Source organism: Symphalangus syndactylus, chromosome 14 (assembly GCF_028878055.3).
Source record: "Symphalangus syndactylus isolate Jambi chromosome 14, NHGRI_mSymSyn1-v2.1_pri, whole genome shotgun sequence".
In the NCBI taxonomy this organism is placed as follows: Eukaryota; Metazoa; Chordata; class Mammalia; order Primates; family Hylobatidae; genus Symphalangus; species Symphalangus syndactylus.
Window position 1 is genome coordinate 52,662,690 of NC_072436.2, and position 27,617 is coordinate 52,690,306.

Sequence of the window (27,617 nt, forward strand, 5' to 3'; positions counted from 1 at the left end):
CATATATTGTTACAGTGTACTCAAAATAGATTTGTCTGGAATAGCTGAAGTGATATATTTTGGCTTTGTTTTACTAATGGTATTTTTGTTTATAATAGTAGAGATGTGGCTGAGATTGTGGTTTTAGAATGTGATTTTTTTTTTTTTTTTTTTTACAGCATACTCTTCCTGGAACCTAATAGTAGTATCCCAAGAGACCTATGATGAAGTTGTGTTTTAATTTATTTCTCAATTACTAGTGAAGCTAAAGGTGGCAAAGGAAGTAAAGTGGCATGCAGCCAGTAGGCTCTCCAGAATGTGTGCTTTTGTTTTCTTGTGTAAAGTTGTAAATTTGGTTTGGATATTAAGAGATGTTGGTAAGCCACACTAGGCTCCAGTTGTGTTCTCTAAAGCATCGATACTCTGATCACACTTGAATGTTTTTAATTGAACATGCATTATTAAACCAAAATACAATTACCTGTAGCGGGGGATAATGTGACGTGTGTTCAAAAGAAAAAGCTTGAATTTAGGATGAAACCTCTTCATGGTTTGTGACCTACTAAATTATTGTTTGATCAGATAGATGGTAGGAATTTCATGTTTGTTGTACACGTTAATTAGCTTTAAGTTTTACAGATAGTTCTTTTAGGAAACAGCAAAGAATATTCAGAGAAATTTATATTTTTCATTAACTTTTCCCCACTACCGAGAGCTGTACAGTCCTTGTAAGGTTAGGTTATAGGAGGGAGTTCATCTCCCTGATCACTTCTCATCCATGTCCACCTCCAGGGACTGTGTGTTACAGGATATTTTTATCTTCTGGTGTATTTAAAAAAAAAAAAACCTCCCAGGACACTTTGAATTTATTATAAGTTTTTATCTGCTGATGAAGAATATAATGGAAGCGAACCATTTTAGAGTTATAGAGTTTTCTTTATTAGATAAGGAGATAATACCAATAGACATAACTATTTGGAATTTACTAAACATTTTTATATGAAAGTAATGGAAAACAAATTTCTTGAAAAAGTTAGGGAAAATCAGTTTATGACATATAACCATTAATTTTTTTTATTTTTAAAGCAGATATACCAGATTCATCATTGTGGGAGAATCCAGATTCTGCACAAGCAAATGGAATTGATTCTGTTTTGTCAGGGGCTGAAATTGCATCTTGTAGTTATGAGGCCAGGTATGTGGAAGTTGTGTGTTACAATTCTTAATGAATAATTTGGTTAATTATTTTTATATAATTTTTTGAACTATAATCTTTTGAAGTGGATTCAGACCTGCCAGTCAGGCCAGTGATTTAAACATTACAGACGTGTTATGGGGTTTTAGCCTTAATCATTTCATTTATGCCCCCCACAATCCCCCACCAGTGCTAGATAACTTTAAACAAACAGCTTACTAGTTCCCTGATGAGAACCAATAGGTCATGTAGTGGGAACCAAAAGAAGTTGGGGATCATCATTTTTATTGTCTTTTGAAGCATGAGATAAAAGAATTAGATTTTTTTTTTAATGGAAGAGGACTTTAATATTTATTTACTCTAATCTTTTGTTTTTATTGCTAAGAAAAATATCTTGTAATCCATACTTCCTGATACTCAGCTTTTTTAATGTTAAAACCCAATTGCCTATTCAATTATAAGTAAATAATTGAATTATTGGCATTCTTAATATCTCTTCACTTAAAAGTGGTAAGAGTGTTGTCAACTTGTTAGCACCAACTTTTTGTATAGGTCTTTATCTTATAGTGATCTGAAACCATAATTACAATTGGCGATTCAGTATAGGAAGAAACACACACACGTATATATATATATTCCTCATAATTTAAAAAATAGTTTTGAGCTTCCTTCCTTCCTTCCTTCCTTCCTTCCTTCCTTCCTTCCTTCCTTCCTTCCTTCCTTCCTTTCTTTTTCTTTCTTTCTTTCTTTCTTTCTTTCTTTCTTTCTTTCTTTCTTTCTTTCTTTCTTTCTTTCTTTCTTTCTCCTTCCTTCCTTCCTTCCTTCCTTCCTTCCTTCCTTCCTTCCTCCCTCCCTTCCTTCCTTCCTTCCTTCCTTCCTTCCTTTCGTTCTTTCCCTCTCTGGCCCACACTACAATCTACTCGGCTTGCTGCTGCCCGCGCCGCGGACTGCCTGGGACTGCCGGCGCGCGCCACCGCTGCCTGCCTTTTCTCCTTTGCATGCAGGCACGCGTTCGCCATCTTGGCCACGCTGGTCGCCAGCTCCTGACGCCGAGTGCTCTGCCCGCCTCAGCCTCCCGAGGTACTGGGACTACAGACGGAGTCTCGCTCACCCAGTGCTCGGTGTTGCCCGGGCTGGAGTGCGGTGGCGTGGTCTGGCCTCGCCGCAGCCTCTACCCCCCGGCCGCCTGCCTTGGCCTGCCAGGGTGCTGGGATTGCAGCCCCTGCCCGGCCGCCGCCCCATCTGGAAGGTGGGGAGCGCCTCTGCCCGGCCACCCCGTCTGGGAGGTGAGGAGCACCTCTGCCTGGCCGCCCCGTCTGGGAAGTGAGGAGCGCCTCTGCCCGGCCGCCCCGTCTGGGAAGTGAGGAGCGCCTCTGCCCGGCCACCCACCGTCTGGGAAGTGAGGAGCGCCTCTGCCCGGCCGCCCCGTCTGGGAAGTGAGGAGCACCTCTGCCCGGCCACCCACCGTCTGGGAAGTGAGGAGCGCCTCTGCCCGGCCACCCACCGTCTGGGAAGTGAGGAGCGCCTCTGCCCGGCCACCCACCGTCTGGGAAGTGAGGAGCGCCTCTGCCCGGCCACCCACCGTCTGGGAAGTGAGGAGCGCCTCTGCCCGGCCACCCACCGTCTGGGAAGTGAGGAGCGCCTCTGCCCGGCCGCCCTGTCTGGGAAGTGAGGAGCACCTCTGCCCGGCCACCCATCGTCTGGGAAGTGAGGAGCGCCTCTGCCCGGCCACCCACCGTCTGGGAAGTGAGGAGCGCCTCTGCCCGGCCGCCCCGTCTGGGAAATGAGGAGCGCCTCTGCCCGGCCGCCCCGTCTGGGAAGTGAGGAGTGCCTCTGCCCGGCCGCCCCGTCTGGGAAGTGAGCAGCGCCTCTGCCCGGCCACCCCGTCCGGGAAGAAGTGAGGAGCGCCTCTGCCCCGCCGCCCCGTCCGGGAAGAAGTGAGGAGCGCCTCTGCCCGGGCACCCCGTCCGGGAAGAAGTGAGGAGCGCCTCTGCCCGGCCGCCCCGTCCGGGAAGAAGTGAGGAGCGCCTCTGCCCGGCCGCCCCGTCCGGGAAGAAGTGAGGAGCGCCTCTGCCCGGCCACCCACCGTCTGGTAAGTGAGGAGCGCCTCTGCCCGGCCACCCACCGTCTGGGAAGTGAGGAGCGCCTCTGCCCGGCCACCCACCGTCTGGGAAGTGAGGAGCGCCTCTGCCCGGCCACCCACCGTCTGGGAAGTGAGGAGCGCCTCTGCCCGGCCACCCATCGTCTGGGAAGTGAGGAGCGCCTCTGCCCGGCCGCCCTGTCTGGGAAGTGAGGAGCGCCTCTGCCCGGCCGCCCCGTCTGGGAAGTGAGGAGCGCCTCTGCCCGGCCACCCATCGTCTGGGAAGTGAGGAGCGCCTCTGCCCGGCCTCCCATCGTCTGGGAGGTGAGGAGCGCCTCTGCCCGGCCTCCCATCGTCTGGGAGGTGAGGAGCGCCTCTGCCCGGCTGCCCCGTCCGGGAGGAAGTGAGGAGTGCCTCTGCCCGGCCGCCCCGTCCTGGAAGAAGTGAGGAGCGCCTCTGCCCGGCCGCCCCGTCTGGGAAGTGAGGAGCGCCTCTGCCCGGCCGCCTCGTCCGGGAAGAAGTGAGGAGCGCCTCTACCCGGCCGCCCCGTCTGGGAAGTGAGGAGCGCCTCTGCCCGGCCGCCCCGTCCGGGAAGAAGTGAGGAGCGCCTCTGCCCGGCCGCCCCGTCTGGGAAGTGAGGAGCGCCTCTGCCCGGCCACCCATCGTCTGGGAAGTGAGGAGCGCCTCTGCCCAGCCACCCATCGTCTGGGAAGTGAGGAGCGCCTCTGCCCGGCCACCCCGTCTGGGAAGTGAGGAGCGCCTCTGCCCGGCCGCCCGTCTGGGAAGTGAGGAGCGCCTCTGCCCGGCCACCCACCGTCTGGGAAGTGAGGAGCGCCTGTGCCCGGCCGCCCCGTCCGGGAGGAAGTGAGGAGCGCCTCTGCCCGGCCGCCCCGTCCGGGAAGAAGTGAGGAGCGCCTCTGCCCGGGCGCCCCGTCCGGGAAGAAGTGAGGAGCGCCTCTGCCCGGCCGCCCCGTCCGGGAAGAAGTGAGGAGCGCCTCTGCCCGGCCGCCCCGTCTGGGAAGTGAGGAGCGCCTCTGCCCGGCCGCCCCGTCGGGAAGAAGTGAGGAGCGCCTCTGCCCGGCCGCCCCGTCCGGGAAGAAGTGAGGAGTGCCTCTGCCCGGCCGCCCCGTCTGGGAGGTGAGGAGCGCCTCTGCCCGGCCACCCATCGTCTGGGAGGTGAGGAGCGCCTCTGCCCGGCCACCCATCGTCTGGGAGGTGAGGAGCGCCTCTGCCCGGCCACCCATCGTCTGGAAAGTGAGGAGCGCCTCTGCCCGGCTGCCCCATCTGGGAAGTGAGGAGTGCCTCTGCCCGGCCACCCATCGTCTGGGAGGTGAGGAGCGCCTCTGCCCGGCCGCCCATCGTCTGGGAAGTGAGGAGCGCCTCTGCCCGGCCACCCATCGTCTGGGAAGTGAGGAGCGCCTCTGCCCGGCCACCTATCGTCTGGGAAGAAGTGAGGAGCGTCTCTGCCTGGCCGCCCCATCTGGGAAGTGAGGAGCCCCTCTGCCCGGCCGCCCCGTGTCTGGGTAGAAGTGAGGAGCTCCTCTGCCTGGCCGCTCCGTCTGGGAGGTCTACCACGGAGGCCAGAAGCAATGTGGGGGCTGGACGTGGTGGCTCACGCCTGTGGTCCCGGCACTCTGGGGGGCGAGGCGGGTTGATCACTTTGGGCTAGGAGTTCGAGACCAGTCTGGCCAACTTGGCGAAACATGAAGAATACAACAGACAAATCAACCAACCAACTCAATGACAACAAAACAGGTCTACCCTGGAGTCATACTCTAATTTTCTCTATTTTCCTCCCTTTCTGATCCTTTATCCCACTTTCTTTTTCTTCCTCTTCCTTCTCCCTCTTCTTTGTCAAATAGAGGATTGAGTTATTATCACTGATCCATATAAAGTCCCTCTCTCATTTATTTTAACTCCCACCCCCATTTCTATTCCCCGACTTCCCATGTGCAACCTTCCTAATATGTTTGATACTCATCTTTTTGTTTGTATGTATTTTTAGAAAATGTTTATTGTTTTTGTATGCAAAAAAAATTAATAAAAAACAAACAAACAAAAAAAAATAGTTTTGAAATAATTGGAATAGTTGTAAAAGTAGAGGGAGTAATAATTAAAAAGGGAAGTCTTCATTTTTTTTTTCCCTGTTAAACGAACACAGACATTTTTACCTGTATAACACAGCAAGCCCTTACACATTGCTGAGAAGTACAGTGTCTTCGATCAGTTACATCTTCTTTTTTTTTTTTTTTTTGAGATGGAGTCTCAAAAATGGAGTCTGTTGCCCAGGCTGGAGTGCAGTGGCACCATCTCGGCTCACTGCAAGCTCCACCTCCCAGGTTCACGCCACTGTCCTGCCTCAGCCTCCTGAGTAGCTGGGACTACAGGCGCTTGCCACCACACCCGGCTAATTTTTTTGTATTTTTTTAGTAGAGACAGGGTTTCACCATGTTAGCCAGGATGGCTAACTGACCTCGTGATCCACCTGCCTCAGACTCCCAAAGTGCTGGGATTACAGGCGTGAGCCACTGTGCCTGGCCTAGTTACATCTTTTTAGTCTTGATTCAGAGTTGTGGCTATTCAGGCATCTAATCTGAAGAAAAAATATTTGAGCTCAGCATCGTCTAATCATAATAGTTTTTTAAAATTTGCTAATTAAAGCATATTTAAGTTAAAAAGCATTAAGTTCAAACGTGCATGCTTGTATTTTAAACTGTTTTCCATTCATGACATGCCAAACTTTTCCTCCCAGGCTAACTTTGCCTTTCTCATTAACAGAATTATGTTTTAATGGTTTTCATTGTCACTTGATGCTGTGGCCAAGGAATTGAAACTTACTTTAAATGATAATTAAGTCAAATACAAATACGTTTTGAATTGTTATACTGCTTTTTATTAGCACAGGCACTCTAGAGCTGAGTTTATGTTGTGCCCAGTAGGCTATTCTCTTTTTCTCTACTAAGTTAATGAATGGTGGCCTCGACTTCAGATGGCTAGACAGTTATGTGCAGTATCTGGAGGGTGTGATGAAGCCCAGAAATATTCCCAGTCCTTGAATTTTGCTAGTTGGTAAAATGCAAGCTCCGTTTACCCTTGCTAGGCTGCCTCTGCAGGGTCTCCCTTTATACCTTCATACCCAGTCCCCACCAAGATGAATGCTGGCTGGGGAGCAGGGCTGCCTCCAGGTGAAAGTGTCACCAGCTCTGGTGGCTTTGGACTCCAGGAGCCACAATTGTGTCTAGGCACTAGGTTTCTGTTGGGTGTTTGGATGGTGCATTTATATTTACCCACGGTAAATATAAATTTACCTTTATAAATTTGGTCAAGCTTCATGCCTTGCAAAATAATTGGGGTGACAATATATGAGGACAGAATACTATATAGTGAGACATTCAAGTGCCACTTAAGTGCAGATGTTTAAGAAGATGCATAAAGTGATGAAAATGAATTTAACTTGAAGAAAAAAAATACAGCCGTAAGATTTTTGTCCCTTAATTGTGATTTTCTGTTTTCTAGAAGGCTATTCCTAGTGAAAGTTTCTAGAAAATGGTTTCTGGATACTTGTTTTGTGGCCATCCAACGGGTTATATTTTCCTTATCTGAGGAAAATTTTTTTAACATTTTGCATAAGAGAAATGTTTCTGAGTTTGGAGTGGGGACTAGATTGTGGGGATGATCTGCTCAGTTTTATGCACTGGTGAGTTTTCACTATACATAGCTTAATAATGGGGCCAGCAAAGGATAGAATGTGAATATGAAATGGTAGAAATACAAAGTAGAATATGTATATGTGGGTCACAGTTTGCACTGCTGTTAGTAGTTGGCCTATACTTAGAGAGCAAACTTTGTATGGAATCAGTGAGAAGGTAGATTGTACATGAATAGGTAATGATACACAGATATCTTAGAATCACAGATTTTTAAAGTCAAATAATTTCTAAACCCCATTTTCATGTGCTTTTGTAAGGACCCACTACCTTTCTTACTTTATGGATGTATTTTAGTATGTAGAATGGACAGTGACAGTGGTTTGATGGCAATTTTTTTTCCCACAGAGATGAAGTCTTGCTCTGTTGCCCAGGCTGGAGTGCAGTGGTACTATCTCGGCTCACTGCAACCCCTGCCTTCCAGGTTGGAGCAGTTCTCCTGCCTCAGCCTCCCGAGCAGCTGGGATTACAGGCTCCCGCCACTACACCTGGCTAATTTTTGTATTTTTAGTAGAAATGGGGTTTCACCATGTTGGCCAGGCTGGTCTTGAACTCTTGACCTCGTGAGCCGCTCGCCTTGGCCTCCAAAAGTGCTGGGATTACACCACACCCGGCCAGCAATTTTTTAATATTGTTGAATCCAACACCAAATACAACTGTCTGAACAAAGCATATTGCCAGACAGAATATGTCCTCTGTGCTTTAATTGTAGGAATAAGCTGTTTTAGCAGCATACACTTAACGAAGTTTTGGTAATTTGTCCTGTATGGGATTTTAGTTGTAATAGATGAGTCATGGTAATGAAGAGACACTTTGGACTTTTTTTGTGATTGTCTTTACTCATTTATTTTCCGTGGAACAAAGCTCATTTCCCAGCCATCAACTCAAGGTATTTGGCTTTCCTTAGTATGGCAAACCTAAGGCAAACCAAAGGAAAAAGGTTTTCCTTTTTTGTTTGTAACTTCCTTATAGTGTCTAATGGCTCTTAAAGAGTTTTCTCTGGGTACATTTTACATGAGTACATAAATAGATGTACCACATTTTACTAAGTAATGTGCCTCGGAAAATTTTTGCGTAAATTAATGTTTTGAAAATGAAAATATTGTAAATATAAGAACATGATATTTACAGGGATTATAAACACATTTTTTTTTTTTTTTTTTGTGATAGAATTTCGCTCTTGTTGCCCAGGCTGAGGTGCAATGGTACGATCTTGGCTCACTGCAACCTCCACCTCCCAGGTTCAAGTGATTCTCCTGCCTCAGCCTCCCGAGTAGCTGGGATTACAGGAGTGCGCCACCATGCCTGGCTAATTTTTTTGTATTTTTAGTAGAGACAGCGTTTCACCATGTTGGCCAGGCTGGTCTCAAACTCCTGACCTCAGGTGATCCATCCACCTTGGCCTCCCAAAGTGCTGGGATTACAGATGTGCGCCACCACGCCTGCACTATAAACATATTTGGGTTTTTTTTGTTTGTTTGTTTAAGATAGAGTTTCACTCTTGTTGCCCAGGCTGGAGTGCAATGGCAGGATCTCGGCTCACTGCAACCTCCACCCTCCAGGTTCAAGTAATTCTCCTGCCTCAGCCTCCTGAGTAGCTGGGATTACAGGCATGCGCCACCACTCCTGGCTAATTTTTAATTTTTAGTAGAGATGGGATTTTTCCATGTTGGTCAGGGTGGTCTCGAACTCCGCACCTCAGGTGATCTGCCTGCCTCGGCTTGCCAAAGTGCTGGGATTACAGGCGTGAGCCACCGTGCCCGGCCTCATAAACACATTTTTTAAAAAATGAGTTATCTTTAATTTGTAGACTCAGTTTTTACCTGCTGAATCTATGTATCTGGCATAATTATTACCTGTAGTTTACCCTTTTCAACACTAGACCTTTTTTCTGCTTTAATTGTTTCTGATAACGTTTCTAAACTATTTTATGTTTCTACATATATGTCTAAACTGTTAGTTATCTACTTTCTTCGTTAGTGGACAAAGCCTGTTGACCATAGGTCATCCTTTTCTGGGTGAGTGCAGGGTCGTCCCCATGGAGATCATGGAGTTTGCTTTATTTGCCATCCTATATCCAGCACCTCGCTAAGTCCTTGACACATTAAGAATTGTTTTCTTTGCAACTCTGTCATTTTCCTTCCTCTTAGGTATTTCTTATCTACTAGGGACTTAGCACTGAGACTATTTATAATATTACTATTTTTATAAACATAAAAAATGCATGTGATTTTGTATCTACTGCTGAGTAACTTGGAGGACTCTTTGTTCTTGGCTCTCATGGTCTGGATGTTGGGAGGGTGCCAGAGGCCTATGAATAATTGGTGACTGTTTGTATATATGTTTCTTAAAACAGGGCACGTCTCCATGCTGTATAGTAAATATTTATTGAACAGATATATAGAATAATCATTATCCTATTATATAATATGTAATTTAGTGAAACATTGCTTTATTATTTTGCTTGTTTTTACTATAATTTTTTTTCTTGATTCTTTACAGAGTGATAAAATAGAATTTTACTAATTATGTATAATTCCATAATTATAGTTTTGTGGTGAATGCTCCAAATATCAAAGGTAATGTGGGGCATTGAGACACCCAGGTTTAAAATTTACCATTTTCAATTAGGTCCCTCAAAGTTCTGGAACCCTGGCTCCTGCCCAGAGTGATGTCCTACCATGTACAATGCTGTTGGCATCTCAGCCACTGTGGAGCCACTTCAGGAGCATGGAATTGGTCAATTGGGAATTGGGTGGTAATAGGATGAGTACATTTTGTCTGTTTGTCACATAGCACTGTTTTGTGTAGTTCTTTCGTTTATATTCTTTGTCTTTGGGGGATGAACCCTGGCCAAACTGTGCCATGTATTAGGGGAAGAAAACCTCTTTTTGACAGCATATTCCTGCTCTGTGGTGGTTGTGATATCACCAGCATATGGCATGCTGGCATCTCTGCAAAGGGGCCAGAGGTATGAGTTTTAGGAGAAAGCTTCAGATACAGACAAGAGCCAAACCTGGTATTTTAATGACATAGTTGGCACATCTACATGTGTCATTTACACTATTCAGACAGTTGTGACTTTTGGGGGAAAACAAGGCTGTAAATTTTAATGCCTATCTTTAATCCCTAATGAGAATAGAGTTAAGCGGAAATTATAAATTAGTGGCATGGGGAGATATCAACGTATTTGATAAATATTTGAGTTTAAAACTTCCTAGAATAATTTCCATTGTGTTTTGTTCTCTCTCTAGGCAACTTGGCATTAAGAACGGAATGTTTTTTGGGCATGCTAAACAACTATGTCCTAATCTTCAAGCTGTTCCATACGATTTTCATGCATATAAGGAAGTCGCACGAACATTATATGAAACATTGGCAAGGTACAGTGTATCAAACTGTCATTTTGTGTCTGTGTTTTCCTTCTTTTAGCTAATAGTAAAGATAGTTCAAGTTTTCTTTAGGATTGTCAGGATCACTTTTGTTATAATTTTATCTCCCAGGAACCGCTGCACAGCATCCCAGTTTGAGACCTTTCTGGGTCTCAATTTCTTTCTTTGGGCAATTTCCAGGTAGCTCAATCTCAGAGGATAGTTTTGTATTGCCAAAATTGTTCATGTGCTTCCTCGGTTGATGTAAGATCTGATTATTCACTTATATTACTTCTAGTCTGTGGTTCTGGTTTTCTTCCTATGGAGCCAGATAGATGAAGGATGGAATTTTTTAACCTGGTTATTCTCTTTTATTTCATTTTAATTATACTTTTGTTCAAAATTAGAACTGATGGGTTGATAACACGTGGAGACACTTTAAAACCTTTATCTTCTTAAAATCATCGGATATGCCAAAAGTTAGTTTTCATAAAAGTGGGTCTTTAGTAATAGTTTCAAAATGGTTGATGAGTTGGCTTGAGAAAATGTGATTAATTTTAAAAATATTTAAAATTGTAGATGTATTTAAAAGTGTAGATATATTTCATATTAACTCAGAACTCAAATTTGTTAAAAGTATAACCAGTCTATGTATGCTGTAAACCAGGGGTCAGCATAGTTTTCTGAAGGGAGCCAGATAAAGTTTCTGTCACTCAACAGAAGTTCTCAATTCTGCATTGTGAATAGAAAGCAGCCACGGGGAATGTATATGAATGGGCTTGGTGTAGTTCCAGTAAAAATGCATTCACTGGATGTTAGGCCAAGGTTTGTCAACTCCTGGGCAGTATTAATGTTCTTTTCTCTGTCTTCACCTCTGCCTCTTCCTTTTTATGCATTAATTTGAACACCAGTATCTGCTAAGTACAGGTGACTGCTAGATGCTGCTAGTCTCAGAAAGGAATATCTAATCCTTGCCCTTGTGGGAGCTTGCTTTAGTAGGAGAGAGAGAAAATGTGAAGGAACTGATTGTTTCCTGGCATCAGTATGTAGGAGTGAGTGCTGAATGATAAGCCACTTATTATAGCTATCCTATTAACACAAAGAGAACACACTAATTAACTTTCCAGTTATAAGTTGGGTAACTAAATAAATAAATCCCAAATACAGGAATGTTGGTATTGTCAAGTGGAACGTGCTTTAAATCCTCTTTGAAAGGAGAAGTCAGTGATAGCATCCAAACGAGGGCTAGATAGGGATGGGTGACTGAGGTCAGTACTGTGGTGCTCCTGTGTCCTGGGTATTGAAGCCCTAGAGCAAACATCAGCCTGTGCCTGGGGTTAGGAAGATGTGAGAGAGAGCTGTGACCTATACTCCTACACAGTCGCATGCACACAGTCCTGGTAGAAGGCTGGAGACAGTTTCAGTGGCATGTTTCTGTTTTTAGGGGAAAAATATCCACAGTAGTGTTCTTCTACCACCCTTGGGAAATCCTGTCTCAGCTTCATATTCTCCCTGCCTCAGGGCAGCTTTCACTCTGAAGCAAAATACCTCATACCAGGTATACCCTTCTGTTCTTAAAAATGTCACACTTTAAGCCTAAACAAAACATACTTATTTCTTTAATAGATTATTTCTTTAATAGAGATAGTAATCTGATTGTAACCTACCTACAGTAAGGTGTAGGTGAGAGATGAGGACCACCTCCTAGTATACATTACCAAGTGGATTATGAAAGACACAGTTTTGATCCTGAGGCCTCTTAGGTTTCCTCCCATTTCTGGTCCAGTTCTATTTTGTGATTTCTTAGTCCTTGTATTACCATGGGGGCCACACAGCAACTCTTGTCTTCCTTTTTCTTTTCTCTAATTAAAACAAATCCTTTTTGTGGATAGATCCTATGAGATGATTTTTTTAAAAGTATTTCCACATGCAGAGAGTGTAGATGCTATTCTCAGACAAGCAGTTGGGATGACTGGCCACTTTTTCCTTCTGTATTCTAGGCCTGCTACAGTGAGTGGAATTTAACTGTGATATTTTTGTTTTAGGAGAGCAGCAATTACTGATCTGTCTAATTTTTCTGTTCCTTAAAGGATTCTCGTAAACCATTAGATTAAATGTTTTGACAGTTCAGATTCACCCACCGGTTTTCAACTCTTCAAAGGTTTATAGAAGTATTGTCAGTATAGAGAAACTGAAATAATAATTTATGCTGTATTTTTGTTTTTTTGTGTTTAAATTTTTTTTGTTGGTTATTTTACTCCTCAAACATTTTCCTATCCAGTATGCTGTATTTTGGTAGTTAATAAGGAGAAAGAGAACACACTAATTAACTTTGCAGTTAAAAGTTGGGTGACTAAAATAGTACTTCAGCCAATTCATTTAAAATGCCTTGCGAGGAAACAGAACAAAGAGAGGATAAGAAGACTATTTTGCAACATTGGGTCTACCAGATGGTGGCTGTGGCTGTGATTCGTTGCCTTTGCTCTGTGTTGATAGCTACACTCATAACATTGAAGCTGTCAGTTGTGATGAAGCGCTGGTAGACATTACCGAAATCCTTGCAGAGACCAAACTTACTCCTGATGAATTTGCAAATGCTGTTCGTATGGAAATCAAAGACCAGACGAAATGTGCTGCCTCTGTTGGAATTGGTTAGTATCTAGCTTATCTTGTACTCAAAAGAGTTGCTTTGAGATTCTTGAATATCAGTTAATTTTATGGAGTTTTTGTTTTTATTAGCTTCCTCTCACTTGTAAAACAGTTTTTAGCATTGCTTGCAATTGTGTGATACATGAGATAAGTGTTAGAAATATAAGTAAAGGTTGATAATCTTCGCAATAAATAAGTTAGAATATTTCTTACTTGTTCTTAAAAAATTGGAAAGGTTTAATTCAACATTTGTAAACAGTTTTTTTTTTCCCCAAAAGTGAACGGAAACCGTATTTAAAGCTAGGTGGTGGTATGGGTTTAGAGTTACGTGTTAAGTCTGAGTCTTGTTACTCTCTGCACTTCAGCCTCCCGGCACATGGAGCTATTCCTGTCTTCACTCAGTTCTAGAAGTCACCCTGACTCCAAGTGCTCTCAGTAACTGTCCAGTCTCTCCTCCATCTCCATCCATGCTGTCTTTACATCTTGTACTTTGTTTCCACAGCTGTTCCCAGCACTTACCCTGCTTTTGTTGATTCTCCCAGCAGTGTCCTCTGGAACTCTGTCTTTCATACTTAAGCTTCCCTGAGTCACCTCTTCCTTTCTTAACCCACTCATTACCTTCTGGCAAGATATGCCTTTTCTTGCCATTCTGTTACTAGAGCCAGTTTGTTCCTGCCATACTCAGTATACCACAGGCTTGGAAGATAAAGTTAACTGTCTTAGCTTGCCATTGTCACTTTCAACCATTATTCCTCCATCTTCATCCAAAAACCCTTCTTCCTCCAAAGTTCCCTGTCTCCTTTGTACCCATGAAATTTACTGATGACTGAGTGGTGATGCAGAGAGGCTAATGCCATTGAAAGAAGAATTTGTTACTTCCATTTCCCGAGAGGAGGGGGCACACCGTGCTACACAGGACTACTGGGGAAGCACCAGGGTGGTTAGGAGACAGAAGCTGAAGGAGTGGCGGATGGAAAGCCTAGGCTCCAGAGCCTTTGTTAGGGTTTTTTTCAGAAAGGCAAGGCAGGGCTGAGGAAACACTTTATGAGTGGCTAGTTTGAGTAATTCTGGTGGGCTCTGAGCTATAGGGGTGGTCCCTAGTTGCCTGATAGCTGGCCCTGGGACAGTTTAGGGCAGGAGGTGGTTAGGTTGCATATGACAAGTGTGCTTCCAAGTAAGAGGTTTACTGTCTTTAGGAATTAGCCAGCCCTGGGAGGGCAGTCTCTCCCCAGCCAGCAGGATTTTTAAGATTTCAAAACACTACAAGATACAGAAAATAAAAAGTATGATTAATACATTCCCAGCATTCCTACAGCTACTGGCTAGCCTACCTTTTACCCCCTGATGTTGGCCCACAGACGTTGGTAACATTTCAGTTAGGAATTCTATATTCCATTGTCAGGCATAGTTTTATTTTTTTGTTTTTAATTGTCCTTAATTTTCATTTATAAGTGATCATATGAATCCATTCTTTTAAGTTCAAGCATATGTAATGCCAAAGTCCCACTTTATATTTCCACTCCTCAGTTCCTTTCCCCTCCCCTGAACTCACTACTTTTATCATTTTGGTGTGACTTCCCAGAACTTTCCCTCCTCATGAATCTCTGTATTTACTTTGGGAAAGTATATAGTTTTTACATAAGTCTTCTATAAAACCAAGATATGTCCTCAATATAAGTCTTCCCTTTGTCTGGAGATTTTAGTATTCACAGAGAAGCGCACCTAGCAGCTGAGCTCTGCAGATCCCTGCCCCTTCTCAGGGCTTGGTGCCCTTTTCCTCCGCTGCTTCTGTGGCCCCTGCGGCCCCTGCCCACACTTACACCGTGAACCTCACTGCCTGTCTCTGCGTTTTGAAGACTCTTCTACCCTCAGTTCCCGCTGCTTCTTTGGGCTTTCTGGTTTTCCCAGTCCAGTAGCACTCTTTTTATTGTCATTTCCCTACCTCTTCTGTCTCCTGTAGTTGGGAACATGAACTACTCTTTGATCATGGCCTTCAATTCCTACAAACACCCACTCTGAAGATCAGGACTGCTGGTTGGGCGCGGTGGCTCATGCCTGTAGTCCCAGCACTTTGGGAGGCCGAGGCAGGTGGATCATGAGGTCAGGAGATCGAGACCATCCTGGCTAACACGGTGAAACCCCGTCTCTAAAAATACAAAAAAATTAGCTGGGTGTGGTGGCGGGCGCCTGTAGTCCCAGCTACTCAGGAGGCTGAGGCAGGAGAATGGCTGGAGCCTGGGAGGTGGAGCTTGCAGTGAACCAAGACTGCGCCACTGCACTCCACCTGGGTGACAGAGTGAGCTTCCGTCTCAAAAAAAGAAAAAAAAAAAAAGATCAGGACTGCTTTCTCTATTCCTGCTTCTGGGTAGATGCTGAAATGGCACTTGTGTTAGAGCAAAGAGAAACCTCTGTCCAGGTACTCTGTTGGTTATAATCTAAATACTTAGCAAAATTCCGCACCTTATTTGAAATAATCAAAATTTATTTTCATTGTTTTTAGAAACTTGATAACCTGTATGAAGAGATCTTTGTTGGGAAATGTAAAAAATAATTGTGACTATTTCTTGGATGACTTTTTTTTTTTTTTTAATAGGTTCTAATATTCTCCTGGCTAGAATGGCAACTAGAAGAGCAAAACCAGATGGGCAGTACCACCTAAAACCAGAAGAAGTAGATGATTTTATCAGAGGTCAGCTAGTTACTAATCTACCAGGTAAATACAAATATTTTAATAATACTTTTATTACAGGCATTATAAGTACTTTTCGTATCTATAATATAGAACTGTGAGACCCCTTTTTGCCTAGACATGAATATTATAAAAATTTTTAAGTCTTATTGAGTGCCATGAAAAACAAAATTTGGAATTCTGCATCTCTATTAGTTTTCTAGGGGTGCTGTAACAAAATGCCACAGACTGGGGTGCATAAACCACAGAAGTGCGTTGTCTCACAGTTCTGGAGGCTGGAACTTCAAGATCAAGGTGTCAGCAGGGTTGGCTCCTTCTGAAGCCTCTGCTTGGCTTGTAGATGACCCTCCTTTCCCTCTGTCCTCACATGGCCGCCCCCATATGCATGTCTCCGTCCTGATCTTTTCTTGTGAGGATACCGGTCATGTTGGATTAGGCTCATCCATATGACCTTGTTTTATCTTAATTACCCCTTTAAAGATTCTGTGTCCAAATACCGTCACACTGTGGGTGGGCGTGGTGACTCACACCTGTAATCCCAGCACTGTGGGAGGCCGAGGCAGATGGATCATTTGAGGCCAGGAGTTCAAGACCAGCCTGGCCAACATGGTGAAACCCTGTCTCTACTAAAACTATAAAAAAAATTAGCCGGGGGTAGGTGGCATATGCCTGTAGTCCCCGCTACTTGGGAGGCTGAGGCACAAGAATCGCTTGAGCCCGAGAGGCAGAGGTTGCAGCGAGCCAAGATCGCACCACTGCACTCCAGCATGGGTGACAGAGTGAGACTGAGTTGAAAAAAAAAAAACAAAACAAAAACAAACACAGTCACATGGTGAAGTACTGGGGTCAGGACTTCAGCATATAAATTTGGGGAAGACACAGTTTAGTCCAAAACACCATCTTTAAATTGAACCCTTTTTGTAGTTTTGTGTTTTTTATTTTTTTTTTTTAATAGAAATAGGGCCTTTTTAGCTACTTGACCTAGTAATCCTACCATTCACCTTCATTTGCTTCTTGGCTGGAAAGCCTTTATTTCTTTTCTTTTCTTTTTTTTTTTTTTTTTTTTTGAGATGGAGTCTCACTCTGTCGCCCAGGCTAGAGTGCAATGGTGTGATCTCGGCTCACTGCAAGCTCTGCCTTCTGGGTTCACGCCATTCTCCTGCCTCAGCCTCCCAAGTAGCTGGGACTACAGGCACCCACCATCACACCCAGCTAATTTCTTGTATTTTTAGTAGAGACGGGGTTTCACCTCGGTCTCGATCTCCTGACCTCGTGATCCGCCCGCCTCGGCCTCCCAAAGTGCTGGGATTACAGGCGTGAGCCACCGTGCACAGTGAAAGACTTTATTTCTTGAAGGGCAAGTGTGAAGTTACGTGTCCTGGCCAAGCTGAGGCACAGCCTTGAATTTCCTAAGGGATATTTGAAAGACAGGGCAGCAGAGTTGGCCTTCTCTTCTTCAGAGCCAGGTTCTGTATCGCTCACAGTGGTTCATGTGGTTTTCATAAAATCCCCAGATCCTTAACCTGACTGTTATAGAACATTTTAAGTCTGTAAAATATCTACCTTCTCCATTGTTACCCCTGTCCTGAAGTGTGTTCCACAGATTATAAGCTGTTCCTTTAAAAAGGGGTTTCATATAAGAGAGGGAACCTTCTGTGGTGGAGGGGTTTGTACAGTGAAAGTCCTGGGAATTAGTTTAGAAGAGAAACCTATTTATCTTTGTTAAAGACTAGTAATTTCTCAAAGGTATTTGGTGATAAATATACAGTACCTATTTATATCTTGTGGAACATGCTTTGGAGGAACTTGGTTCTCTAACCAATAACCAGGAGAAATTCAGTGGTAACTTGCCCCATGTCCAACCTCTTTAGTCCCTTGTACCCGTAAATGTTTAGTGACCACATACGTGCTGCACACAGTAATAAACAATTAAAATAGCTACATAAGAAGGAACAACACAATAATAAGTTTTTGCTTTAGGAGACTCCACAGAATAATAATTGTATATTACACTAATAAATACGTTTCTTAATATGATCTGGTTATCTAATGAAAGAAAGGATTGACCCCAACGACTGTTACAGTTTGAAGAACCATTTCTACTTTTTCTTTGGATCTTTGCAGGGCTTTTTACCCATGCGTGCACTCTTCAATGAAGGGCCCTCTGCACCTCATTCAGCCTTTGCTAGGTTTGTGCATCCAGCATACGGATTCCACCTCTATCCCATTTTCAGAGAACCAGGTTCATGATCACGTAGGAGTTCATAAAATCTGCACTAATACAGTAGCTACGTAGCCAAGTGAAGCTAGTATGATTTGAGTTAAATTAAAGTTAAATAAAACTGCCAATTCAGCTCCTCACTTGCCCTGGCCACATTTCAAGTGCTCAGTGGTCACATGGAGCAAGGTTCTCCTGTATTGGATAGCAGATGAGAACATTTCCATCACTGCAGAAAGTTCAGTTGAACAGCACTCCTGTAGATGGTGAAAACTTTATTCTTTGAAGTTTACTCCTCTGTGTCTGTATTGGATAGCCAAGTTCTGGATGCCAAGGAGGGGACATTATTGGCCACTTTTAACCTAGGGTAATAGTTCCCCTTCAAGGACAGATGCCAAGTCTTTGTCCCAGTTGCTTGACCAGGAGCCTCCTTGACTGTCTCTTCTCTTCGTTGAGATTGGTTCTAAAGGAGCATATTTTCCTTCACCTTTTCCTTAATAGGTGGCTGCACTCTTTGGGCCCGGAGCCCCTCTTACTTTGTCCATAGAGTTGCCATCTTTCCCTTACAAACACCTACTTAATTGACATATTTAGTTAAAACTAGCAGCCCTCTTCAAGGTTTTGGTCCTGGCTCCAAGTTTAATTTTCCCAACCCCACTCAATAGGAGTTGGAGGTATACCACACCCCCTGCCTCCCTCCCTGACCTCTGGTTCAGGCCATTTCATTCCATCAGATGAGCCTGCATGGGGAAGAGCTGTGCTTCTTTCATAGAGGGATGTCCACTTAGATTAGATTGATTATGGTTAACTTGGTGATGTTTAATATAGCCTTTCCTTTGCACATGTAGTGCATAATAATTTTGTTCTAGTATACTCAAGATACTCTAAAATTTTAAACTATGGGTTTCTCCCCATGCCCATCCACCCCAACACATGCACACACTAACACAACGCAGGATGATGATTGTCTCTTGTTAATCTTGCAAGTCCCTGAGAACAGATTGGTTCCCCAGAACTGTAAGGGAAAGATCATGGTCAGATTATGGGAGTGGGAAGTGAGGCAACAATGGGAGGGACAAAAGACAGAAAGTCTTCCCTGATGTTAAAAAGTCTTATGACAAAAAAGAAATACAAAAAGAGCAAATTGAAGAAAAAAGCCTTTCCTAAAAGCAAATAGCCATGCAAAGTGTCTACCTTTGACCAACTAAGTATGTACTTTGTCTATTCCCTTGTGTTTCTCCTCCCCATTTTGAAAAGCACTTAGGTTTCACTTAAAATTTTAGCTTTCGGTGAATGGTACTTCTCTGGAGGATTTTTTTTTTTTTTTTAATTGTTAACTCGGGGTCTTTGGTATTTACTTGCCCTTTGGCTTGGACTTTAAAATGGCACAATTGTGAACCAGCATCCTTAACGCCTTCATCTCACTTCCATTAAGGAATAAAGTGTCTGGGTTTAAACTTGTCTGACCCACACTGATGACTTCCTAACCTTGTGTTATATACTGGTTCCAGAGGTTTTCCTGGCAGAACTTGGACTAGATGGTTTTTCCTGCTACTGAAGACCACTCAGGAGGATAGGAGCTATGAACAGAAGTTAGCAGACTTCACTCTGAGCTCTCTTTTTTAAAGACAGGGTCTCATCCTGTCACCTAGGCTGGAATGGAATGGCAGGTTTATAGCTCACTACAGCCTCGAACTCTTGGGCTCAGGGGATCTTTCCAACTCAGCCTCCCAAGTAGCTGGGACTACAGGAGTGTACCACCACACCCAGCTAATTATTTTTTCTATTTTATAGAGATGGTCTCCCTCAGTTGCCCACGTTGTCCTCCAACTCAGACTGTTGGCCTCCAGCAGTCCTCCTGCCTTGGCCTCCCAAAGTATTGGGATTCCAGGTGTGAGCCACCACACCCAGCCTGAGTTCTCTTTTGATAAGTTCCTACAGAAGACAGAAACACAACACTGTCTTTTCCTCATTGATGGAAAATTTTTACTTGATGGTGTGGAACCATTTTAATAAGCATTATAGTTTCCCTCGGTTACTCCAAACCTCTTTCCCAAATTTGTGGACCTTTTTAAAGCATTTAGGGCAAATTGAAGAAAACCAAGACTCCAACTTAGAGCAACAGAATTAATCAGTATCCTTTAGGTGGGGCTCAAACCTTACATCTTGCAGAATAGGACATAGGGACTGCTGCCTGCTGGCCCAGCTGTAGGAGAGTTAGTATCTCTTCAGAGAGATCATCCTTTTGATTAAAAAAAAGTCTGTCTTCTACCCCCACCACCAGCTGCTTTGGTTAGGGCCCTTCCTCCTCAGGTCAGTGGTATGGGTGGTAGCCTGTAACATTTCTGGACTTGGGCCCATTTTGTGAATTCTTGTTCTGTTTTGCACTGAAAAAATGTGGCTGATACCATTGTGAGATTTGGTGATAAATGAAATCATAATAGATCCCTTACATTTCGTGAGTTGGCTAGTATGTCTGTAAGTCACACTATAGACTTGTTTAAATGATGACAGTTGATTCCTTAGTTGATTTTGTGACTAAGATACATATCTTGGTATTCACTAATAAAGAAAGTGACATTTTTGATAACTTGAGTTATACATATTTTAAGTTTCTGGTTCATCTATATGTGGAGTCCGAATTGAGAAGTAGAGTCTAGAAATACACCTACTAGCATGATTTTGCACCAAAAAATTCTTCAGCCTGTGGATGCTTCAGTTATGTCGCCTAAAGACTTTAAAGATTATTTTAAATTAGTTGTTTTGTGCATAAATGGTGGGTATTTTGTGTTAATAAACTTGTTGTTAGTAGCTTATTCTGCATACTTAAAGAAGTATATATATTCCCTTTCCTAGGAGTTGGACATTCAATGGAATCTAAGTTGGCATCTTTGGGAATTAAAACTTGTGGAGACTTGCAGTATATGACCATGGCAAAACTCCAAAAAGAATTTGGTCCCAAAACAGGTCAGATGCTTTATAGGTTCTGCCGTGGCTTGGATGATAGACCAGTTCGAACTGAAAAGGAAAGAAAATCTGTTTCAGCTGAGATCAACTATGGAATAAGGTTTACCCAGGTACTGATCATTGAACAGATTTTACCATCTGTTGCTCTTTATATTTGTACATAGTCCTACCTCTCCAACTAAACCATAAGACCCTCGATGCTTGAAATTAAGTCTTAAAACTGTTGTATCCCCAGAGCCTCAAGAAGGCCTTTTAAGGCACTGTGTGGTAAGGTGTGGCCCCAGATAAGACTGAGACTGAGGAAACTTAGCTCTTGGGGAAATATACTAAAAGATTATGCTTTGGAGGCCAGTTATTACAGAACTTGAGATGATAATTATTCTAATTAACAGTGAAAAAATAAAAAAGATGAGAAAAATATTTTTAATGTTGAAATACTTTTTAAGCTGTAGTTAAAATTAAGTTTCAGCAAACCCCTCCTTATGCAAGCTTTTGGAAACCTGCAGCACAGATGGCTGAGTAGTTTCCATTTTCCTTCAGATTATGGATTTGGATATGTCTTTTTTTTTTTTTTTGAGACGGAGTCTCGCTTTGTTGCCCAGGGTGGAGTGCAGTGGCGCAGTCTCGGCTCACTGCAACCTCCGTTTCCCAGATTCAGGAGATTCTCCTGCCTCAGCCTCCCAAGTAGTTGGGATTACAGGCACCTGCCACCATGCCCGGCTAATTTTTTCTATTTTTAGTAGAGTCGTGGTATGTAGGAAAGCAGAATAGAAGTTTCTCCATGTTTGTCTTTCCATAGCCAAAAGAGGCAGAAGCTTTTCTTCTGAGTCTTTCAGAAGAAATTCAAAGAAGACTAGAAGCCACTGGCATGAAGGGTAAACGTCTGACTCTCAAAATCATGGTACGAAAGCCCGGGGCTCCTGTAGAAACTGCAAAATTTGGAGGCCATGGAATTTGTGATAACATTGCCAGGTAAGCTCACCTCAGAAATGATATTGGTAATTATATTTCACTACAGGTTGTTGTAAGTAATAGAAAATGAAGAAAACTAAGGAGGAGTTTGAATAAAGACCTGTAAACCCATGTTATCTGGTATTCTGTAGAAGCAGGCATCAGCCCAAGGCATTCAGCTTAGGTTAATGTGCTTGGTTTCAGCCAGGCCCACACACAGGAGGTTGGTTTGACAGCATTCCTGACCTTGGCAGCCTTTGCTTGGCATCTTTGGGCTGTGAATTTTACTGCATGGACAGAAAGAAAGGGCAAGGCTGCAGACCAAAGGGACTGCTGTAGTTTTGGGACTTGGTGAAACTTTTTTCCTGAGGAAAATTTCAGTGTAGTTCTTAAAAACAATGATACAGGCCAGGTGTGGTGGCTCATACCTGTAATCCCAGCACTTTGGGAGGCTGAGGCAGCTGGATCACTTGAGGCCAGGAGTTTGAGACCAGCCTGGCCAACATGGTGAAACTCCATTTCCACTAAAAGTACAAAAATTAGCCGGACATGGTGGCATTCGCCTGTAGTCCCAGATACTCAGGAGGCTGGGGCAGGAGGATCGCTTGAACCCAGGAGGCAGGGGTTGCAGTGAGCCAAGATTGTGCCAGTGCACTCCAGCCTGGGCAACAGAGCGACATTCTGTCTCAAAAAAATGATACACAAAGGCAGACTGTAGTAGCTAGAAAAATGATGATGAAGGAGAGCAACTTCATTTACATAGGTGTATAAATTTAATTGGTAAAAAGATGAATGAATCACTGTAATGTCTGAAAACTGGTAAAAGCATTTAAAAGCCCTGGTTTTTTTTTTTGGTTTTTGTTTCTTTTGAGACAGAGTCTGGCTCTGTCACCCAGGCCTGAGGGCAGTGGCACGATCTCGGCTCTTTGCAGCTTCTACCTCCTGGGTTCAAGCAATCTTGTCTCAGCCTCTTGGGTAGCTGGGATTATGGGGCATGCCACCATGCCCAGCGAATTTTTGTATTTTCAGTAGAGATAGGGTTTCACTATGTTGGCAAGGCTGATCTTGAACTCCTGACTTCAAATGATCTGCCCACCTCAGCCTCCCATAGCGTTGGGATTACAGGCATGAGCCAATGTGCCCGGCCTGAAACTCTCGTTTTTTATGTCAGGGCCAACTACTTAATATTAAACTTCATGTAAGATTTGTGACCAATATGAAGATGCATGGTTTTACATGTCATTTTATATTACACTGTATTTCATCTGTGAAACCAAAGTTGTGAGACTTTTGACACTGAAAGCTACTTACAATATGAAGTATAGTTTCATTAAAGATTAGCTCATGCCAACCATACATGGTGCATTCATGTATATGATGATATTGCTAAGTCGTGAGATGATTGCTCTTAAACAGAGAAACTCCCAAGTTACCATGAAAGCAGGAATTATAAATTACAGTTAGACAACATAATTTATAAAATACATTTTTTATCAGTTGGTTATCTTGAATTATATTTACCTACCTAAGTGTTATGATACACATGTATCTCAAATAGTAAATAGTGGTCATTTATTTATTTGCTTTAAAAACTTATTTATGTAGAGACAGGATGTCGCTCTGTTGCCCAGGCTGGCCTTGAACAATCCTTTTGCCTTGACTTCCCAGCGTTTTGGGATTACAGGTGTGAGCCACTGTGCCCAGCTTTTAGTGGTCATTTCTATAAGCAGATGAAGTAATGCGATTATCTTCTTAAACATTTCTATGGGAAAATCCGATTCAATTTATAATAATTTTTTCTGGGAATATTTCTTGTTTAAAGGCCTGGAACTTTATTTGTTCATTATACATGGAAAGGATCATCCAAAACACGAAATAACTTTCCTTTGGAAAGAGAACTGGTAGTAATTTGTTAATCTGTTACTGAGTTAGTAATTCTGTTTGCAATGGGACACCTTGCTCATGCCAGAGAAGCTGAAAAGGCTCTGAAGGAAATGGTGGGTGAGGTCAGCACATCTTTGAGACCTAATAATGCTGATGGATCATTTGGTCCTCTTTCAAGATTTCTTAAAGATCTAAGAATTGTTTATTGGCTTGACTGTAAATGCAATGAAAGGAGAGTCAAGAAACAACATACAGAGAATTCATCTTTCTCTTCTGAATATTTGCTGTATTTCAGCATACATAATCTTGGAACCTAAAACTTCTCTTGGAATCAAGAACATTGTGTTTACCATTCATTTGTGCTTTAGCTGGAAAATATGTATTTATTTGTGCATGTGTTAGCTAAAATGTACCTTTTTCTAAATTTCTCAACTTATTTTTAGTTGACCCAGGTGTCCGTTACCGTTTTTAACTTAAAGTTCCAGTGTTCCATAATTTTTCTTTCCCCCTTAGTTGCTAATGTAACTAATTTGGTATTTCTGGCTTCCTTGAAGGGAGACTATGGCATTCATTCACTTTTAGAATCTCCTTTGTAACTGTTTACAATTTTTCTATAACTCTTTTAAACAGTTCCATACTACTTTAGTACTAGTGAATACATATGGAATGAAGCTTTTGTTTTTTAATTCTATCACTTACAGGACTGTAACTCTTGACCAGGCAACAGATAATGCAAAAATAATTGGAAAGGCGATGCTAAACATGTTTCATACAATGAAACTAAATATATCAGATATGAGAGGGGTAAGTGTATAGTAACATGGTAAATTCTGACTTTCTGTAATGTTTCTCTCATTTTTGAGGCTTGCTCTCAAAAGGGTTATTGCTGGTGTATAGGGACTTTATATGTAGGTCTTTAGCTGCTTTGTAATATAAGGAAAAGAGAAACAAAAATTCTTGACTTCCTCCATTTTGATCTCCTTCATTTTAGAATAATTTTCTTAGTTTCTTATTGTACTTTTCCAAGGTACCCCTAATTAACCAGGGGCTAATATACATGTCCTCCCTGTTGTTTCCTAGAAGTAGGTATGACTGTGAGGAATATGAATACATAAATTTTGTACCTTCTAAGTTCCTTTTTAATCAGAAACATACTCTGCTGTCTGCCATATGATGACCTAGAGAGGAGTAAAACCACAGGCACATCAAGATGCCTTTGGAACAGGCAAGAGGCATCAAAATGTCAAAACCATAGATTTTTGTGGTTTTTTGTTTCTTTTGAGACAGAGTTTTTGTCCTTTTGCCCAGGCTGGAGTGCAGTGGCGTTATATCGGCTCACTGCAACTTCCGCTTCCTGGGTTCAAGCAATTCTCTTTCTTCAGCCTCCTGAGTAGCTGGGGGTACAGGCACCCGCTACCACACCCAGCTAATTTTTGTATTTTTGGTAGAGATGAGGTTTCACCATGTTGGCCAGGCTGGTCTCAAACTCCTGACCTCAGGTGATCCACCCGCCTCAGCCTCTCAAAGTGCTGGGATTAAAGGCACGAGCCACTGCGCCTTGCCCCCATCTCTACTAAAAATACAAAAATTAGCCGGGTGTGGTGGTGCATGCCTCATAGTCCCAGCTACTCGGGAGGCTGAGGCAGGAGAATCACTTGAACCCAAGAGGCAGAGCTTGCATAAGCCAAGATCGTGCCACTGCACTCTAGCCTGAGTGACACAGTGAGGCTCTGTCTCAAAAAAAAGAAAGAACCTTTGTAGGTTTAGTTTTATGTGTGCATGTGTAAGTAAAGGGTTGTTCTGGGTTGATGTGAGCTTTGTTGAAGGATTAGTCACTGAGCCAGCCGTAATTGTAATTTCTCCCTGAAATACTGTTATAATGGCACTTTATGGAGAGGTCTGCGGTATACCTGCTGTTCATCATTCCCACCAATATTTTTTGAGAAGTATTTCATTTTAAAAAGATAAAAATAGTGAAGTTTCCAAGTAGACTGTCCTCTCTTAAATTTTTTTTTTTATCCTAATTTAAAACCTTAGTTGACGAGAACATCAGTGGAATACGGTATTCCACTTGTTTGGATTTTCTGATTTTAAAGACCTTTTGGTATATTTTGGGAGAATTGGATACTCTGAAGTTTGAGATGAATGACCACTCACTAGCTAGTTTAGAAATTGTTTTTGTAATAAGTCATATAGAATGCTGTTTGAATACTTTCATTTACCTTTATTCTAGAAACAGGATCTAGGAGATAGTGAAAAGGATTTGCTGAGGATTTTGCTTAGCTGAATTCATATTTTCACTTTAGTTTTCCTAGAAGCATACTGTTTATTCTGGGTTCTAGGTTGGGATTCACGTGAATCAGTTGGTTCCAACTAATCTGAACCCTTCCACATGTCCCAGTCGCCCATCAGTTCAGTCAAGCCACTTTCCTGGTGGGTCATACTCTGTCCGTGATGTCTTCCAAGTTCAGAAAGCTAAGAAATCCACAGAAGAGGAGCACAAAGAAGGTTGGTGGTCATCAATGTGGTTCTTTTTTAGGTGCTGCTTATGTCCTTGGAAAGACGGCAGTTGGTTTTAAAATTGACACAGCTTTATGTGATTTAAAAAATTTATATTCTTCATTATGATGAATCAATAATAAAGTTTTTTTATTTGTAACAGACAGAGGATTAAGGCCCTGCCCGATGATCTGAAGAGGCTATTTTATGTATTTTCTCTTTGTAGTATTTCGGGCTGCTGTGGATCTGGAAATATCATCTGCTTCTAGAACTTGCACTTTCTTGCCACCTTTTCCTGCACATCTGCCGACCAGTCCTGATACTAACAAGGCTGAGTCTTCAGGGAAATGGAATGGTCTACATTCTCCTGTCAGTGTGCAGTCAAGACTTAACCTGAGTATAGAGGTCCCGTCACCTTCCCAGGTACATTTTTATAGTCCTAAATATAAGTGCGTTTTATACTCCAAGTACAAAAATACAAGTTTACAAATGAAAATGGCATTTTTATTTCTTCGTTTAACCAAGAAAGGGAGAACGGGCCACTTGTTTGGGTAGATCATGATGTTGGATTCTAAATAAGCAATAATTGGGTTGAGTGAAAGTGATTTTGCAAAGATTTGCCACTCTTGCAAGTTGTAAAGCATAGCTGAAAGGCAGTCCTCCTGTGGACTCACATTGTCTGTGACAGTGGTCATCACGTAGACTTCTTGTATATCGTATTCAGCAAGGCAGCTTTGGTGATTAGTGGTGAAGTAGAGGCCTTATGTCGAAGGGTTTTTGCAGTATTTGCAAACAGGTCTCTGGAGATTTGGATGGTTTAATTCAGCTTGTGTGGGCTGTACATGTGATATACTGCTGGCATCCCTTGGTCCTTGAAAGTAAGGTAGCACCTTAAGCTATATTGGGCAAGTTTATTTGCGCCTCCGCTCCCCCTGCATGGAAGGAGGCAGGAGGAGATGTTAAATACTGGCTATAAAACTAGGGGAAGGGGCAATGCTGCTATGCTTGTATGGTGACAGATACCCACAATTAGTTACTCCTGGCAAGATAAGATTGGCCACCCAGTTGATGGGATTGCATGTTTCCAAAGGGCCAGATGTGCATGGACAGGTGGAGGGAGGCCCTGGCCAAAGGAACAGTGGATTCTGTCCTGTAAGTTAGAGAAAATTCAGCCTTTAGAAACCCTTTCTTCCAGTGTGCTGCTCTCAGAGTAGAATTATTTGTATTTTTGGGCAGTCTCTCATCTGAAAGGTGAACTTTTGACCCAGGACTGTTACCTGTTCAGAATTTTAACATGTGCCTCAGGCCTTCACCCCTCCCCAGGGGTGGGATCTAATTTGAGCTTCACCAAGGCTATCCATATCTGTTGGCCCCAATTGCAGGACATTCTGTGAGTATATTTGGACTTACCTGATCATGTGGTAGTGG

The 27,617-nt window shown here is 43.1% G+C and overlaps 1 protein-coding gene across 7 annotated transcripts in view; it reads left to right on the forward strand.

The window, feature by feature from the left end:
* Positions 1–27,617, forward strand: part of REV1 (REV1 DNA directed polymerase) — a 93,561-nt gene that overhangs the window by 61,531 nt on the left and 4,413 nt on the right. For 2 of the 7 annotated variants that reach the window (XM_055242356.2, XM_063617616.1), the window contains 9 exons: positions 1,069–1,174; positions 10,216–10,344; positions 12,829–12,983; positions 15,575–15,694; positions 20,745–20,965; positions 21,655–21,827; positions 24,392–24,494; positions 26,033–26,198; positions 26,416–26,612. In XM_055242356.2, the coding sequence (XP_055098331.1) occupies positions 1,069–1,174; positions 10,216–10,344; positions 12,829–12,983; positions 15,575–15,694; positions 20,745–20,965; positions 21,655–21,827; positions 24,392–24,494; positions 26,033–26,198; positions 26,416–26,612 (1,370 nt within the window). Of the gene's footprint in view, positions 1–158; positions 357–1,065; positions 1,175–9,592; positions 9,720–10,215; positions 10,345–12,828; positions 12,984–15,574; positions 15,695–20,744; positions 20,966–21,654; positions 21,828–24,391; positions 24,495–26,032; positions 26,199–26,415; positions 26,613–27,617 lie in introns of all 7 variants that reach the window. The other 5 variants (XM_055242354.2, XM_063617615.1, XM_055242358.2 and 2 more) reach the window with 5 other exon arrangements.